Raw genomic sequence first — 15,597 nt, 5'->3', positions numbered from 1 at the left:
ACGACGACGACGACGGCGAAGAGGACGACGTCGATGAGAACGAGTCCCCGACAAAGCCCATAACAATTCCTCCGAAAGAAGACAAAAGCTCTCGCGGCGACTCGCAGGAGAGGAAGCGGAAGCGATCTGCTGCCGCCGCCGAACTCCAGTCAGACCTGGAGCAGCCGGCTAGGAAACGCACGGGATCAATATCGGCTGCCGATGCAGACGGTGACGATCATCTTGCGGCTGCCAAAGACGACGCGACACCCGCCGCCATTGCTGTCCGCTCAGTTCGGTCTGTTGCGGACGACGACGAGGCCTCTGCCACGAACCAAGACACGCCGGCCGAGGACGAAGCTCTGGAGGTGCCAAGGAAGACCAAGCGTAGCGGCTCGAAGCGGAAGACGGTCGTTTCGGATGATGCCGAGAGCGAACCCCCGGCAGAAGCCCGTGACGACCAGCAAGACCCCGCGCTGGAGGAGGAGCCCGAGCCCGACCATGCCGAGGAAGAGGAGGCAGAGCCCGAAGCTGATGAGGAGACTGACGCGGCAGCGCGCAACCTCGAAGAACGTAAGCTTTCACCCTCCTGAGCCTTGTCAGGTGTGCCACAGGGCATGTGCTAACATGGAAACCCCTCAGTGGAAAGGAAGCAAGCTGCCTATCGAGACTGGACGCAGATTGAGGAAATGTTTGGCATTTTCAGGGATCGGTAAGTGCCGGCTTCTTCCTCCCCACTCGTAACGGCAATGTGCTCATACCTTTTGTGCAGGCTTTACAAGGATAGGCTACAGAGGCTCGAAGAAGAAGAGCAGTCGCTACACGCTCCAGAGCCCACGCATCCCGAGTACCTCAACATGAAGCAGTGCCTGGATGACCGACTGGAGCAGAAGCTACGGGCCATCAATACCGAGCACGAATACCGACTCAAGGCTCTCGAGCGGCGCGCCGTGGCCACGAGAGCTCAGATCTGGGGCCAGTACTTTCAGGCTGTCCGAGAGAAGCGCGAGCATGCTCTGGAGGCCCTCAACAGGCAGTGGTACGATGTGCAGAGCGCTCGGCGGAGCGCGCACAGCCTGCCAGACTACGGCCTGCTGTTCCCCAAGGATCCCGCGCAGCGCATCAGGAACGCCATTGCCTACAACACCGAGGTGTCGACCCTCGCCGGCCTCGCCAAATACGAAGGCTTCCCAGCTGGACCTGAGCTGCAGGGGGCATCTACATCCGAGCTGGAAGCTGACCTGGCCGCCATGGAAGTGAGTGAACTCTGTCTTGCGAAGAATTTCCACGATTACTGACTTTTCCCATCAGCGGACCCGACGCCTGCGGCAGAAGCCCTCAATAAGTCACATCCGAGAGGAGTACCAGCCGCCTCACCTGACCCGTCTCGACCCTGCGGGAGAGCAATTTGTCAAAAACACACCTTGGGCGAACCCGAACCACTCGGCCCACAAGCTCTACCAGCACCACGCGGCTGCGGAAGTCCGCCCTGAGCCCGCCGCTGCTGCCGGCCGAACGCCGCAGAGTGCGATCCCACACTCGACTGATCTCAAGGCGGCTCTGGATGGTCCAGGAGCCGTGCGATCGCCCGCTCACTCTGCACGGCTATCCGAATCTCCCGAGATAACGCGCAACCTCTTGAACCCGTCTTCTCACCAGATGAAGCGGATGAGCAGCATCTCAGGACTTGGTCGCGGATCCAAAGCGGCCGCGGCTTGAGGGTCGCCTCTTGCGTTTTTGACGATGCCCGATATTCGAGAGTACGCCGCTGACCTCGGCTATCGGTATGAAGATTTCTGCGTTCGGACACTTAAATGATACCCAAGACCAGGGCTTGATGTTGGCTCAATCAATGTAAAAAAGAAGTGCGGCCTCTGTTTTGTTTCCCATCACCCCCCCTTTCTCTCCCCTTCTTCCCCTCTTTTGTCTATGTTTGTATGCGGATTTCGATCTGGGGGATTTGCAAGGATTGGTTCACCGGTAATAAAGATTCAACGGCGTTATCACGATCTGGTTTCGGAAGGCTGGCAATGGCGGCAACGGAAATGTCTTTGCATGGCAGAAGGGGATCTTACTCTGACTGTACAGAACTGGCGGCTTTTTGTTGTTTTTTGTACTCTTCTACACACTTTTACAAATTTATATAAGGCGAAAGAGTATTGTTGCAGTTGCGTGCCATTGCGTGGATTTTGTATGTGATGCATAGGTAGGAGAGTCCATCCCCGGTGTCTGGAAAGTGAATAGGTATATAGTACACAGCATAAAAGCTGACGGATCGTGATTTGCAACACCCAAGCGCCCCATATTGCCGTCGTAACGGTTTTCCCTCTTGTTGTTTCCATTCGTTATTGCATGTCCTCTATTTTGCCTGTCGAGGCGCATCCGGAACCTTGACGTCCTCAAAGTCGTCCTGTCCGACAGCGTTAAGGGTATACCAGTCTGTAAATCAGAGTTAGTCGCCTCGATCCGCAGGAAATTAGAGAATATCGCATGAGCGGGGCAAGTTGCAAAGCACGTACAGACTCCTCCGACGAGCGCAAACAGACCGAGGCCGGTCACTGCATTCTTGAAGAGATATGGCCGTCGAGCTCGGACGAGGGCAGGGCCTTGCCGCAGGCGCCGGTCGTAGTAGGTGGAATGGGATCTAGAGTTCGGGTTCGTGTGTGTCAATTGCGCCGTCTTGTATATGTAAGCGGATAGGGTATGTAATTGGGAGAGCGTACGCCATTGTCGTGTATGTGTGCGAGGAGCTGTGCTGTGCTTCTCGTGAGAAAATACAAGCTCAAGCTGCCTTTGCGGAATCGGTTCGCCGCTGTCAAGGATCGTATCATGCGCCTGCGAGTGGGATGAGGTGTTGGAGACGACATCGCCGGTGCTTCTCCGGCTAAACGTGCTCTACTGCATCTTGCTGGGCCCTGTGGTAGCGCTGTGACACAGAGGCCGGTAGCTGTCCTTTGCGGTTTTAGCGTTTTTCGACAGGGATGCAGTGATTCTGCCGCCTTGGACCCGCGTCACGTTCCCGTCGCCCAAAGCTTTTGGCTGAAGCTTCTTGCATCTCGCATCTCAGCAATTCGCCCGCCAGATCCACCGATAACAAGCATCTCGACAAGCGAACAAAGAAGAGCGAAGCGGATCCATATCGAGCGTATCTTCATTGACGGGCGCTCTCTGTGCGAAACTTGCTGCGACGTCCGTGTCACGAAGCCTCGACGACGAACGATCTGCGGCAAAGGGCCTGGCGTGGGAGCTTTTGTTGCTGCTGATTTAAGCCCATGACGCTTCGACTGGGAGAGGAGAGAAGATCAATTACTGTTGCGGTAGTCTAGCCTGTTTGTCGCGCGACCTCAAATGCAGCATCGTTCCATCTCACAGCGTCTTCTCCTCCCCGTCTGATGTCGTCCCGCCTCGTCGTGCCTTTTTCCCTCGCCCGCGCATTGAAGACAATCCCCCGATAGAGAGACACAAACAGAGAGAGGACGTCTCGCGAAAACGCCAAGAAAACAGCTCCGACGTCATGGCCTCTTCGTCGACGCTCTCGGTGCCGGACCAGATCCGCCAGCTCAACGACGCCCGCAAGCTGGTGCTGGGCGATGTAAAGTACTACCCGAGTGTCGTCAGAGGCATCCTGCCCATCGTCGGGCCCAAGGCGCCGATCGAGCTGCGGCGATGGGTGACGGACTTTCTGGCCGAGGCGTTTGCCACGCCGGCGCTGCCCAATTCCGAGAAGGAGACGATGCAGCCGTATGTGCTGACGACGCTGGAGTCGCTGATTGAGACGGAGGTGGATGCGCAGGTGCTGCGGAACGTGATCCAGGCGGCGGCGAGCATCTACCCGCTGGCCATGAGGTGGATGTTGGTGCTCCTTCTTGTTCTTTTTTGTTTCTCCCCTCTCTTCGGCCCATATCGCATGTAGAGGGCGTATCCATGACTGACTTGGCAACCATGGCAGCATCAACAATAGCTACGATACAGTGACGTGGGAGAGGATGGTGAGCATCAAGCACAAGATCCTGCAGCTGTGGGACAACGTCCCTCCCACGGTGAGGATATGCTGCATCAAGTTTGCCCAGCGAGTGGTGCTGGCGCAAACCGTCGCTTCTGGCGCCGAGCACAGGGTAAGATGTTACAATGCTGTTGCAAATCAGGATAAGAGTTCTCATCAAAACAATGTTCTTCTTCTAGTATGGCGGTGGCCTAGATGTCTCGCTGGACAAGGTACCGCCCAACCACCAGACGCTCGATCCTAGAATTCTCGAAGCAGAGGCAAGTGGGCTGTTGGACCGCATGTTGAGTATCCTTCAGGGCAACAAGTAAGTTTCGACGCGGTTCCGGTTCCTGGCGATGCATAGCCCGTATACTCACCCAACCCCAGCGATGGCCTTCTAGTAGATGCGACTCTGAATTGCCTGTCCATCATGGTGCGGACTCGCCCCTCCACATCCAGTCGCATCCTCAATGCATTGCTCAGCTTCAACCCCCTGCAAGCAGCCAACTCGCCATTGACCCCAAAGTCCAAGGTGATGATCAAGTCCATGGAGAAGACGGCGCGGCTGCTGTTGATTCACCTGAGTAAGCGAGACCCCCACAACCCAATCGTGCCCAGAATACAGCAGCATGTCGAGAGCACAATGCGTATGGTGGCCGAGCTCTTCGACAGTGCCGGCCGCAAGAGACCTCTGGAGCCCAAGCCCCAAGACGGATATGATGCCAAGCGCCAGCGGATCGAGGCCTCCCAGATCCAGATACCCCCCTTGGGCCCTGGCCCCCATAGCCTGGCCGATGTCTTCACCCTCATCGGCAACGACGGACTCAAGTACTTTGACGTCTCTCAGGTGCCCCACAGCCTCGTAGCCAGAATTGCCGTGAATACCCTGTCCCGGTTGGATGCCCAGGTCCTCGCAAAGGCTGTAGATGGTGTGCGCGGCCGGCTGGAGACGCTGAACAATAGCCCTCCCGCGGAGCTGAATCCAAACACTGCTCCCTTGGGCGTGGACGAGGACGAGGACGACTACGAGCCAGATTTCTATCAGGCCGAAGACACGGAACAGATACTGAACAAGCTGGACAACGCCCCGGCACCGGCTTCGGCAGAACCCAGAATAAGCCTGGATGACACCTTGGGGCTGCGATCCTTCAGCCTTCCCCAACCGCAGCCGTTGACGCCAGAGACGGCCCTCGCTGCAGGCAAAGCGACGGTGACGAGCGTGCTGGACATGATGAAGTCCCTGGACGAGCCGGGAACGAAGAAGCAGAAGGCGGGATTCAACCGGCTTGCAGCCAGCTCCGAGAGCAGAGACTCCTGGATGACCATTCTGACGCGGCTCGCAACCCGGTCTTCAGCCGGTCTCGAGGAGATTTCGGTCAAGGACGAGACGGAGGACACCAAACGACCGCCGTCCCTCAACAACAGCATCCGGGAGATCCTCTACAACTACATCATGGAAGACTTCCGAAAGCACATTGACGTCGCGGTGTCGTGGCTCTGCGAGGAGTGGTACAACGACAAGGTGCAGCTCAGGGCCGGCGGCGACCACCCGACGTACTACGAGAAGTGCACGCTGCGGCTCATTGACGGCTTCCTCCCGTACCTGCACCCGCAGGACAAGGTGCTGACGCGGTTCCTGAGCGAGATCCCCGAGCTGAACCGGGCGATCCTGTCGCGGGTGAAGCACATGTGTCGGGATCCGAGCGTGACGCAGCTGGCGTTGACAAGCCTGTTGTATTTGGTGATTATGCGGCCGCCTGTCAAGGAGGCTGCGTTGGACGTTGTTCAGGATATATGGACGGATTGTATGTTCCTCCCTCCTACCTTATGTGATGTACCTATGTTGTTGAAGAGGTCGGAACAAAACTAACTGCAGGCACAGTCGAAGATGCTAGGCCTATGGCGAGCAAATATCTCAGCAAATACCGACCGCAATTCCTAGAAAACGCAACGAAAGAAAACAACGAGAGCCCGGCGCCAGCACCAGCAGGGACCGCCATCACCACATAGACGGCGGAATAACTGTCCAGCAGTATATATCCGAACAGAGGCCAGATCTTTACATCTACGGCTGAAAAGCTGAGATTTCGGCACTTTTAAAGGAGGCTATAGGGCGAGGCGAACGTGGACAAGCCTTTGGCTGAGAGCTTAGGAAAAGGGAAATCATGGGAGAGTGCGTGGCCTAAGCATGGTTGGACAAAATAGAGACCGCGGGACAGGGACTTTTTTTTCATCAGTCGTAATAGCGGCGTAGAGACTTGTTGTATGAATGATGTATCGGGCAGGCATTGTCGGTTGCCGTGGGACTACAAATACAAGAATGGCGTGGATATCAGCATATAAGAGAAATGTCGAGGATGGTTTACGGGAGCAAATGTTGCCATCATATCGGATCTGTTAGTAGAGGGACCATGTCGAATTTCGAGAGGTGCATATACAAGGAATGCAGATGAAGGGTCTCACGGAGGAATAGCACTTGGTAGGTAGCTATTGGAGATACAAAGTAGACCAGGAAGTCGTAGACAACTACCTTATCTGGGAGACGTCGGTATTGGTCGTCTTCGTTCACATCATGACGGAGCACCATAGGTACCATGAGGTGCTGGATGATGCCCATCTGCTCGTACACGGCCTTGCTCTAGTAACCCACAAAATCCAACGGTGATCAAATCTCATCTACCCGAGGCTCTACGGCTCTCACCTGAACGAAGCGAGATTTGTTCCCAAAGAGAATACTACAAGACTTGTTGAATTCGGGTAACCCTGCATGGCTTATTTCACTTCAATGCTAGCGCGAGACGTTTAGGTACAAGTTCCTCCGTAAAGACTACGGACGTTGATATCGGGCAGATGCAAGGAGAGAAGAAAGGGACAATGAGGGGTGGTTCGGTTCGGGACGTTCATCTGCGGGGAGAAATGATTGATTGATCTCGCTTGTTATTTTGTCGTGTGGGTTGCCCGTTCTCTGACATCATGCTGTAAACACTGGGTGTGGGATGCTGGCTGGTGTTCTATTGGAGTTGCTGTCCCGCGAGGTGCTTCGTTGCCTGGTCAGCTTTGTTGAATTCCGTGCATCCGGCCCTGCAGTGTGCATCCTTTACATGGACAAATCATGGAATTGAAGACGCAACGGCGATGTGTAAATATGTAAATATCTACTGCATGATACGTGAAAGCCTCAAACAAAGGCCATGCGGAAATCTTACCCTCGACATTGGAATTGACTACTACCTACCGGGTACAGAGAATGAGACAGAAGCGGTAGAGACAGGCCCAGACAGAATAGCGTGGGCACAAGGGGGGAAAAAATGATAGGGAAAAACAAAGAGACGGCTTGGGAGGGGTCTTTTCTTTGCTTTTGCTGCGATTGGTGCAATCGTGGCGGTGCATTTGTGTGTTGATGTTGTTCTGCCTTGCCTTGCGTTTCCTTTGTTGGGTGCCATTTGTGGGTTTCCCCTTGTTTACCAGTTTTGGAGGGACCACGACGTCGTAGGTAGTAGTAGTACTATAGTAGTAGTTGGATGAATAGAATAGAATGCTAACCTATCGAGGACATGACGTGAGCTTGTCCTGAGACTAATCGGTCCAGCCCGTATGTGCAATCTATCCTTCCAAAGACACATCAGGCATACGTAGTCTATATATATCCAGGCGTCCCTCTTATCCTCCATGAGTGATTGACATCCATCCCCAGCTCGGCTCATCTTACAGGCCAATGTACAACCCCAGGCTCTCTCTTATACCTCCCTATACTATAACCCAACGGCACGCCTTGTCCGCTTCCTCCCTGGCTGCTGATTTAGAAGGCTGAAGCAGATTCACGCATAAGACGAACGAAACACGGCCATTCCGAGCACTTGAGACACCACTGAAGGAACGGGTGCAGCAGTTCTCCAGACGATTCGAAGGAAGCGACAGACAGACATGCCCCTTCGCCGGCTGCACGAGCGATTCTTTAGCCTTCACCAGGATTCACTGCAGAACAACGGGATAGACAAGTATCTTGGTGGGTGATGTTCTTCAGTTTCTCTCTCTTTGTCTCTGTTGTTGCTTCGTCATTCTCTTGAGATCCCCTTGACAGCCCGGCTGCGCGTTCCGCATTGCTCGCTCATTTACGCGAGAGCGAGCGAATGCTGGGCCCCCCCGTACCCACCTCATACAGTATTTCATCTTACAGCACAGCACAATTGCCTGCGCTTCCATCCAGTTATTTCCTCCGTAATAGACACAGTAACAACTGCTGGACGGCCGTTTTACGTTGCCTGGACGGGACCGAATCACAACACACCCGAACTGCTTACCTACTGTACCTCTTCCGTCGTCCACGTTGTACATGCTTTTGCTGCACTGTCCTGCCCTGCACAAATCCATACTCAAACAACCACCGGCTTTTGCTCTTCAGTACTTTGCACCACCACCTCCAGTCGTTCATTTCCCTTTGATTTGTGCCCCGAATCGGCTGCCTCACAGACTGACCTGACCGCTGATGCGAACCGCCGCTGGCAGCCTCCCATCCCGCCCGCCCCTCGCTAGATGATTCACCAGGCACGAGGACCTTAACACCAGCTTCCGCCGGCACCGTCAACGCCATGCCGAGTCGCGCCGCCTCCGTGTCCAAGCAGGCGCAGGCCCTGGGCAGGACGGCCACCATCCGCAGCGTCCCCAGCTTCGAGGGCTCCGAGACGGGCCCCGAGAGCAACCACGCCAGCGGGCTCTCCAGCAGCGTCACCAGCAAGGCCAGTAACCTGTCCACCGTCGTGTCCGCCGCGCCGGCCGAGACCGAGACGGCCAGGCCCAGCCCCGACAACACCCCGAGAGAATCGCCCGAGCAGCACAAGTCCAACGACGTCAGCAATGGCCACAGCGCCGCCGCCGCCGTTGACCCCGAGCCTGCGGTCGCGGTGGCGGTCGCGGACCCGGCGTCGGTGCCCCTGGAAGACAACGGCGACGAGCACGGCGACAGCGCGCAGTGGGACTCGACCATTGGCAAGGCCGGGCTGGGCAAGACGGGGCGGGTCATCAACAAGCTCGTCAGCGACAACGAGGCCCTGAAGCGCGAGATCAAGATTGAGAAGCTGCGGGCGGAGGAGGCCCGGCAGGCGGCCAAGCTGGTCGAGGACAAGATGGAGCGCATGATCAACGACTACGAGAGCCGGCTGCTCGAGGCCAACGTCACCAAGACGCTGCTTGCCAGGAAGGAACGGCAGGTTGAGACGCTGCTGGCGACGGTCGACACGGAGAAGAAGAAGACGGTGGCGGCGCAGGAGCTGGAGCGCAACTGGCGGGACGAGATGGAGAAGGTGAGGCGCGACGCCAAGACGCAGGTCGACGACGCGACGAGCTACGCCCAGCTCATGGAGGGCCGCTACAACGCCATCTCGTCCCACTGGCGTGACCAGGGCGACGAGGTCAACAAGGCCATCTGCACCATCAAGACGGAGATCAACACCATCGTTGACGAGCGCAAGTCGGACGACGATAAGATCCAGACGCTACGGGACTTGTGCGAGCAGCAGGACAGCAACATCCAGAAGCTGAGGCGCGAGAAGGAGGACATTGCGCGCCTCTTTGAGGAGTACAAGAAGGCGCAGGAGGACAACCTCAGGGACATCAAGGAGAACGCCAGGAAGACGGAGGAGGAGCAGCAGAGGATACTGGAAGAGTCCAGGGAGACGCTGCACAAGCTGAGATGGGCGCTCAAGGTCAAGGAGAATGTCAAGGGGGCTGAATGAAAGCTGCCGCTCCCCCTCCCCCCCGGCGACTACTGCTACCTCTTCTCCATCCCATCTTCAGCCTCTTTCTTTCTCCATCCTCTCCTCTGTCACGGCTAACAATTTCCGTCTGGGTTCTTCCTCGTTCTCCCTTTGGCGTTGATCTTGCTGTTTTCCGAATCGATCTTGTCGGGTGCATTCTTACGGGGACTCTATGCTCATGGCTTTTTCTGGTTTTGCGTTGTCCACATCCCACACGTCACATCACCGACCAAACGTGTAGACACAGCGGCTTTCTATAATGATACCACTTTCTCTGTCTCTCCCCCCATCGCCTTCTATCCCCTCCATCCTCTCTTTTCTTCGACTATGGTTTTATTTATCCCTTTCTTCTTTCACTCCCTTCATTTATGCTTGTTTCTTTCTGACTTATTGTTTCTTTATTCGTTTCTGTTAATTACATAGAGAGAACGGTCAGTTGGCTTTGGACAGGATATGACAGTCTTTTTCTACACTTTCTTCACACCCCGTCTCACCACTTTTGTTATTTTTTTTCTGGCATGCTAGAGAGCGGCTGCTTTCGCAATGCATATGGCGTTGGATGCATTTGAACCAAGAAAGAAAAGAAGAATAGAAGCTGAATGGTGCATTATCTCTCATGCTTACGCTGTTTGTCCTGGCGGCTCGCCGGTACCGCGAAGAGCCTTGGAGCTTGAAGATTAAATTGCGATTGACTTGCGAGGGAGAGAGAGCTGTACTGCATAGAAAGAGAGAAAAACGAGGGCTAGATATGTGTAATAAGAGAGGTTAGAAAGACGAGGAATACGAAGATATACATACGAGAGTTGGCCTGTGTTGTTTCTCAACGTTCTGTTCTAGTTGTTGTGGAGAAGCTGGTGTGTTGTAACGTTGTCTGCTGCCTGTAGAGTTGGCATATGGCTCTATGGTCCAGCTTTTGAGGAAATGAGGACATCAAGTCAACAAGAAGCCCGTAGATATCACCGAAATTCTTCTTCTTCTTCTTCTTCTTCTTCTTCTTCTTTTTCTTGCCTGAAGCTCTCCCAAATCCTCGGAAACTGTGGGAAATTGTATACAAAAGCAGGCAACTCCCCGCCTCGTCCAGACCACCCTGTCCTACCTATTCACAGACGCTATCCAACTGCCCATATAGCATCATGATCCCATCATCTGCGAAGCCTCTGTCTATCATACCTTACCTCATGCCTTTGACAACTGACTGCAGTGAATGGCTCTTCAGCGTAAATCTCAACAGTTGCGGCGGTCAGGAGTTCACGTGCTGGCCCTCCCAGCTGCCACCCGTCTGGCACCTGCCGTGCTACTACGACAGCCATATATACCGGGGCCCTGCACTCTCGGAGACTTTTTCCTTCCTTCTGGTTCTTTTTCCTCTTTTGTTTACTTCTTCACCTCTCTTCTTCTTCTTCTTCTTCTTCTTCTTCTTCCTTCCTAACCCCCCCTTCCCTTTTGTTTTTGACGATACTGGCAGAGTCTTTCTCGGTCTCTCTGCAGACCCTCGAGACGAGATACGGCAGTGCCGCGAAGCTTTCCTTCTCGCCTGCTCTTTTTTCGGAGTGCGACTGCAGACTATCTGAGGAATATTTGCGAAATTATGGTGTCCTCTTAGATGATGCCATGAGCGTTCCTTATTATTTCTTGCGTTGACGTGCTCCGTTCTTGGGTGGCGTTCGACATTGCCAGGCTGCTGCGGGTGCCAACATCCTCCTACTGCGGCAATATCTTGTTTTCTTGATCTTGATTACCTGCTTGAGGCGTCACTACTAGGTATGTTTATAATATCCAAGCTCGCGATGACTTCAGGCACATAGAAACGTATATGCTGCTGCATGCGTCTAATATGCCCCTGCGCTCTTTGTCTCCTGCATCCTGCCTTTTATAAAGAGATGTGGCATATCGGAATACTGACGATGGGACAAGTATCTGTCTTGGTTCTCTGGAAGCTTGGCAGTCTCTTGTTGCGATTCTTTCCACATCATGGCGGAATCTGGGATTGTGGAGTTCTACATCACCTGCAATCCCCCTTTACTCGCGTTAGGCGTCAAGGACCTCGTTGAATCTGTCAAGTTGGCATGCCAGGTAATTACTGCAACATATTGACCCCCAATGGACTCAACTAAAACCCCACTAGGATGAACTCCTTGAGATCTTGCACGAGCCGGACATACCATGGTTCAAGTGCATCACCATGGCAGAGCATCAGCACAAAATCGCCGATACTATCCAATATTTGATGCACGACCTATTGGACGCAGAAGTCGAGCAGCTCAAGTTCAACGCAATAGAGGACATTGACGTCGAAGAGGGTTATCTACATCCAGATGTCTTGCAGAAAGTCCCAGAAAACCCCCGCGTCATGGCGTGGCTGTTATACAAGGCTCTTGGAGAGGACATCTACGATACCTTTGCAGACCACCAATTTCCGGTGACTATGGCCAATATTCCTTACAAATCGACTTGGAGAGGACTCCAAAATTCGAGTGGTGTTCCCATAGACACCCTACTATCTGCGTTTTCTCTTCTCTCAAAGTCCAAAGACGCACCTATCACGGTCCACGACTTTGCCTTTTCCACCAACTGCGAGATCTCGTACAACCTCAGAGGAGAGTTGATATATATCGGATCTTGGGAATCAATGGAAACTGTCGAAAAGACAGTACGCAAGCTCAACTCGATGCTGAATCTGCTGGTATGTACTCCATCTATCCTCCGTTGCCGCAATCCAGGCGTACCTAGGGTTTCTAACTCAAAGACAGGCAAGCAAACCTCAAGTAGCATCGCATATCCTTCTTCTTGAGGGCCAAGCATCTGTCAGACTGACATTCAAATGGATGTCTCACGTTGGGCTAGCTCGGGCCACTTTTGCTACTCCATCTGGTGACACGGATATTGCAACCGAATACAAGCTGCTCTCCAATGCAGCTATCGTGAGGACTGAGACTTTGGACAGGCATGGCCGTTGGATCCCTGATACCATTGTCTATCCGTTGAAAGACGCACCGCCGGCTGAAGCTGAACCGGGGCTCGTCGCCTTCAAGGGTTACGTCCCACCTACCAAGAAAAGAGGCGCCAAGATTCGATTGCTCCATGAATCGGAAGTTGTGAAGGAGCCAAAGGTCATGTCGCCAGCTCGGACAGAGACCTTGAGTCCACTTCGCGAACCTGTACAAAGCGATCAAATGGCTCATCGCGACGCGCCGGCAAACAGCCTGAAGCTGACCTCTCCTGTGCCGGCTTATAACGATCAAAGCATAGATCACCATCAAGATCTCGTCGATGATCAGGAGCTTTTGGCTCAGCCACAGCCGCCTGCATCTGCTCTACTCTCGCCCGAATTGCCTAGTGTGGAGGCAGTGATGGGATCTATGCGGCCACTGGCCAATACCGAGACCGAACTTGTGCGCAACCACAGGCCATCGGCGGCCGGAAGCTGCATTTTGGATTGGGAAGAAGAAATCCATTCTCAGTTCACGATGTCCAATCACTGCAAAGGTGATCTTCTCATCTCTCAGGAAGACGGAATCCAGCCACAGTTCCCCTTGCCCAAGCACTACGAGGGTGATCTTCTCAGCTCTCAGCAAACTGAACTTCAGCCTCAGTTTACGATGTCAAACGACTGCGAAGATGAGCTTCTCATCTCTCTAGACGAGCCGGGTGAGGGGACCCTGAGTGGGAGCGGGCCAGCTGGCAGTGAGGTCCCGAGCACAGTCACGGAACTTCAAGAGTTGAACGATAGACTTGTCCGCCTGGAGCAGTTCAAGAGTTCTAATGATGATTTGATATGTCTGGATTATGATGAGCCACCGACTCAAACTTTGACCCGCGCAAAGTCCGTTTGGGGCACTTGCGACCATGACCCTATTGGCGAGAGCAACCCTCTTGAAGCTCAGGAGATAGATCTAACGAGCAGAACCTCCGATGGCTCGCTGAGCTTTGGACTAATGAAAGAGGAGCCAAGAGAAATGTTCCGTACCATGAAGCAGAAGGGAGGCCGTGCAATTAATCCTTCGGGCAAGGCGGCCCCTTCTCCTAAAGGAAACAGTTCTCGTGCCAGGCAGGCACCGACAAAGAGGAGCCAAAGCATTCAATCATCGACACGCCGCAATTCTTCAACGCCGACAGGGCCGAAACAAAAACCAGAAGTGAGTTCACACGACGAGTTAACGGTCACATGCTGACAGATCCCCTTCTAGTTTGACTCTGATTTCCCAGCCCTCGTGAAATCGCCCAAGTCGCCCAAGAAACATGCACCGAAGCCATTGCTTTATGCTGATGCCGCCAAGTTACCAAACACGCCGCGTTCAACGACTGGTGGGCCACTACAGAGGCCACCACCCCGGTTTCCCGGTCTGGGTGGCAGCAGTATTCCGCCGGCATGGGCCCCTGAGCCTGAAGGCAAGTTGTCCAAGGAGCCAAAACTGGAGAATAATCATGAAAAAGACGGCCACCTGCCTCAGGAGAAGAGCGATATTCTGAAAGAAGCGGAGCAGCAGCTCAAAAGGGGGTCGCAAATTCTTGAGCTCGCTCCTGGCTATGTCTCTCTGGAAGTGGTGTTCGGCCGCGTCTACATCAAGAAGATGGCTCCAGGATTGGTAGACCACAGTGGTTCTGGTCCAACTCACTCAGCCGAGGACGTCCTTGGATTATTAAACGGCACAACTTTTCGGCAAGACTGTATCGGATTCTCTCCTATCCTCTCAACATCAGCCGGCGATGCCAATACGCTGGCTAACATTACGCCGTCGGGGGAATCCCCTTGGCACCTGTATGAGAAGGAAACCTGGTTTGACTTGGAGTGTGTTTTTTACGGACCAAAAGGCGAGGAACCCGTGATTGTCGAGTTGAATGCAGACAATTATCAATACCGCGTCCGTGGCCAGCGCCAAGATTTCTTCGCCATTTACCTTCACTGCCCGCAGAGAGCTTGGGACATGAAGGCCTGCGGAGTGCGAGCAACTGCGCTGACACCCGAGCACAAGTTGAAATGCTTTGTCAAAGATATTGTAAATCAAATGGATATCTTGTAAGATCATTAAAGTTGCCCGTGAGCGCATGAACTGAAAACAACGAGACTGACAAACATCTTTTTGCAGAGCCGACGAGAAAGGGAAGTTGAGAATCCAGTATCCAGACTACGGCCGTACACGGGAGATTGAGAGCATCACCATGCGACAAGTTGCCCGATATCGCCATGGGAAGAAGAGGGATAGCAGCGTCCTCACAGTCACAATGACATACTCAATGGAAGAAAGCTCGTCGACGGACAAGACCAGGGGCGCAGAAAGGCTTCGAGTATTTGCCTGTCCCAAGAGCTCGATGAACAGCGCTCTTCCCCATCAACACGTTGTGGCAAGCATAACATCCTCGCGGTTGAGCCGGTATCTTGACAAGAATGTCAAGTTGGAGTATGGGGACAAGGCTGCGTGGGACGCAGACCAGCTTGAGAGCGAAAACGTGTTTGAGGACATGCTTAGGCCGGCGTTTGGTATGATTTCTCACATGGACCACATTGGATCGTCGAATGACACGATGAGAGATACGAATGACCTGGATGCGATTCATGACGCACTGGTGGAGTCTGATGCGAAGAAGAAGAAGTGGGCGTTTTGGTGATGTGGAGGGCAGTGTTCTGCAAGAGCAAATGGGCACTCTGCTAAATTAGTATGGACTGTATCTCTGGAGGAATGTGGTGAGATGATGCTCATGAACTGCGGCAGGGAAGGACATGCTACTTGAGCACCTGTTGTTCTGTGGACTCCTGATATTGATAGCATCAAGGATGTTGTGACCGAATGGTCGGAAACTAGACAGCATCAAAAGTCACAATAGTCAAGTGCCATCATCATCAATTGCACACGGGAATCTATCCAGCGGAGAATGGTGTAA

The 15,597-nt window shown here is 53.7% G+C and overlaps 5 protein-coding genes across 5 annotated transcripts in view; 4 read left to right on the top strand and 1 right to left on the bottom strand.

Moving 5' to 3' along the window:
• Positions 1-1,277, top strand: part of BBK36DRAFT_1124543 (hypothetical protein) — a gene marked incomplete at both ends in the record, with an annotated part of 1,683 nt that extends 406 nt beyond the window's left edge. The window contains 3 exons of the mRNA XM_024891176.1: positions 24-552; positions 622-691; positions 752-1,277. Coding sequence (XP_024747793.1) covers positions 24-552; positions 622-691; positions 752-1,277 — 1,125 coding nt within the window. The remainder of the gene's footprint in view (positions 1-23; positions 553-621; positions 692-751) is intronic.
• Positions 1,278-2,338: 1,061 nt separating this feature from the next.
• On the bottom strand, positions 2,339-2,846 carry BBK36DRAFT_1179617 (hypothetical protein; the record flags this gene model as incomplete). The annotated part of the gene is made up of 3 exons (XM_024896180.1): positions 2,339-2,418; positions 2,499-2,623; positions 2,842-2,846. The coding sequence occupies 3 exons, from the start codon at positions 2,844-2,846 to the stop codon at positions 2,339-2,341; spliced, it is 210 nt and encodes a 69-aa protein (XP_024747792.1).
• Positions 2,847-3,493: 647 nt separating this feature from the next.
• Positions 3,494-5,974, top strand: BBK36DRAFT_1124026 (hypothetical protein; the record flags this gene model as incomplete). Its single annotated transcript, XM_024891123.1, has 5 exons — positions 3,494-3,831; positions 3,929-4,094; positions 4,162-4,289; positions 4,352-5,769; positions 5,847-5,974. The coding sequence occupies 5 exons, from the start codon at positions 3,494-3,496 to the stop codon at positions 5,972-5,974; spliced, it is 2,178 nt and encodes a 725-aa protein (XP_024747791.1).
• A 2,579-nt stretch (positions 5,975-8,553) lies between these two features.
• Positions 8,554-9,696, top strand: BBK36DRAFT_1124832 (hypothetical protein; the record flags this gene model as incomplete). Its single annotated transcript, XM_024891202.1, has 1 exon — positions 8,554-9,696. One exon carries the CDS (start codon positions 8,554-8,556, stop codon positions 9,694-9,696), a length of 1,143 nt encoding a protein of 380 aa, XP_024747790.1.
• Positions 9,697-11,688: 1,992 nt separating this feature from the next.
• Positions 11,689-15,324, top strand: BBK36DRAFT_6805 (hypothetical protein; the record flags this gene model as incomplete). The annotated part of the gene is made up of 5 exons (XM_024898499.1): positions 11,689-11,790; positions 11,843-12,400; positions 12,468-13,853; positions 13,905-14,734; positions 14,805-15,324. 5 exons carry the CDS (start codon positions 11,689-11,691, stop codon positions 15,322-15,324), a joined length of 3,396 nt encoding a protein of 1,131 aa, XP_024747789.1.
• Between the last annotated feature and the right edge of the window lie 273 nt (positions 15,325-15,597).

This window comes from Trichoderma citrinoviride (assembly GCF_003025115.1).
Source record: "Trichoderma citrinoviride strain TUCIM 6016 unplaced genomic scaffold BBK36scaffold_11, whole genome shotgun sequence".
Classification (NCBI taxonomy): Eukaryota; Fungi; Ascomycota; class Sordariomycetes; order Hypocreales; family Hypocreaceae; genus Trichoderma; species Trichoderma citrinoviride.
Note: the sequence above shows the minus strand (reverse complement) of the source record. Positions and strands in the feature narration are given on the sequence as shown.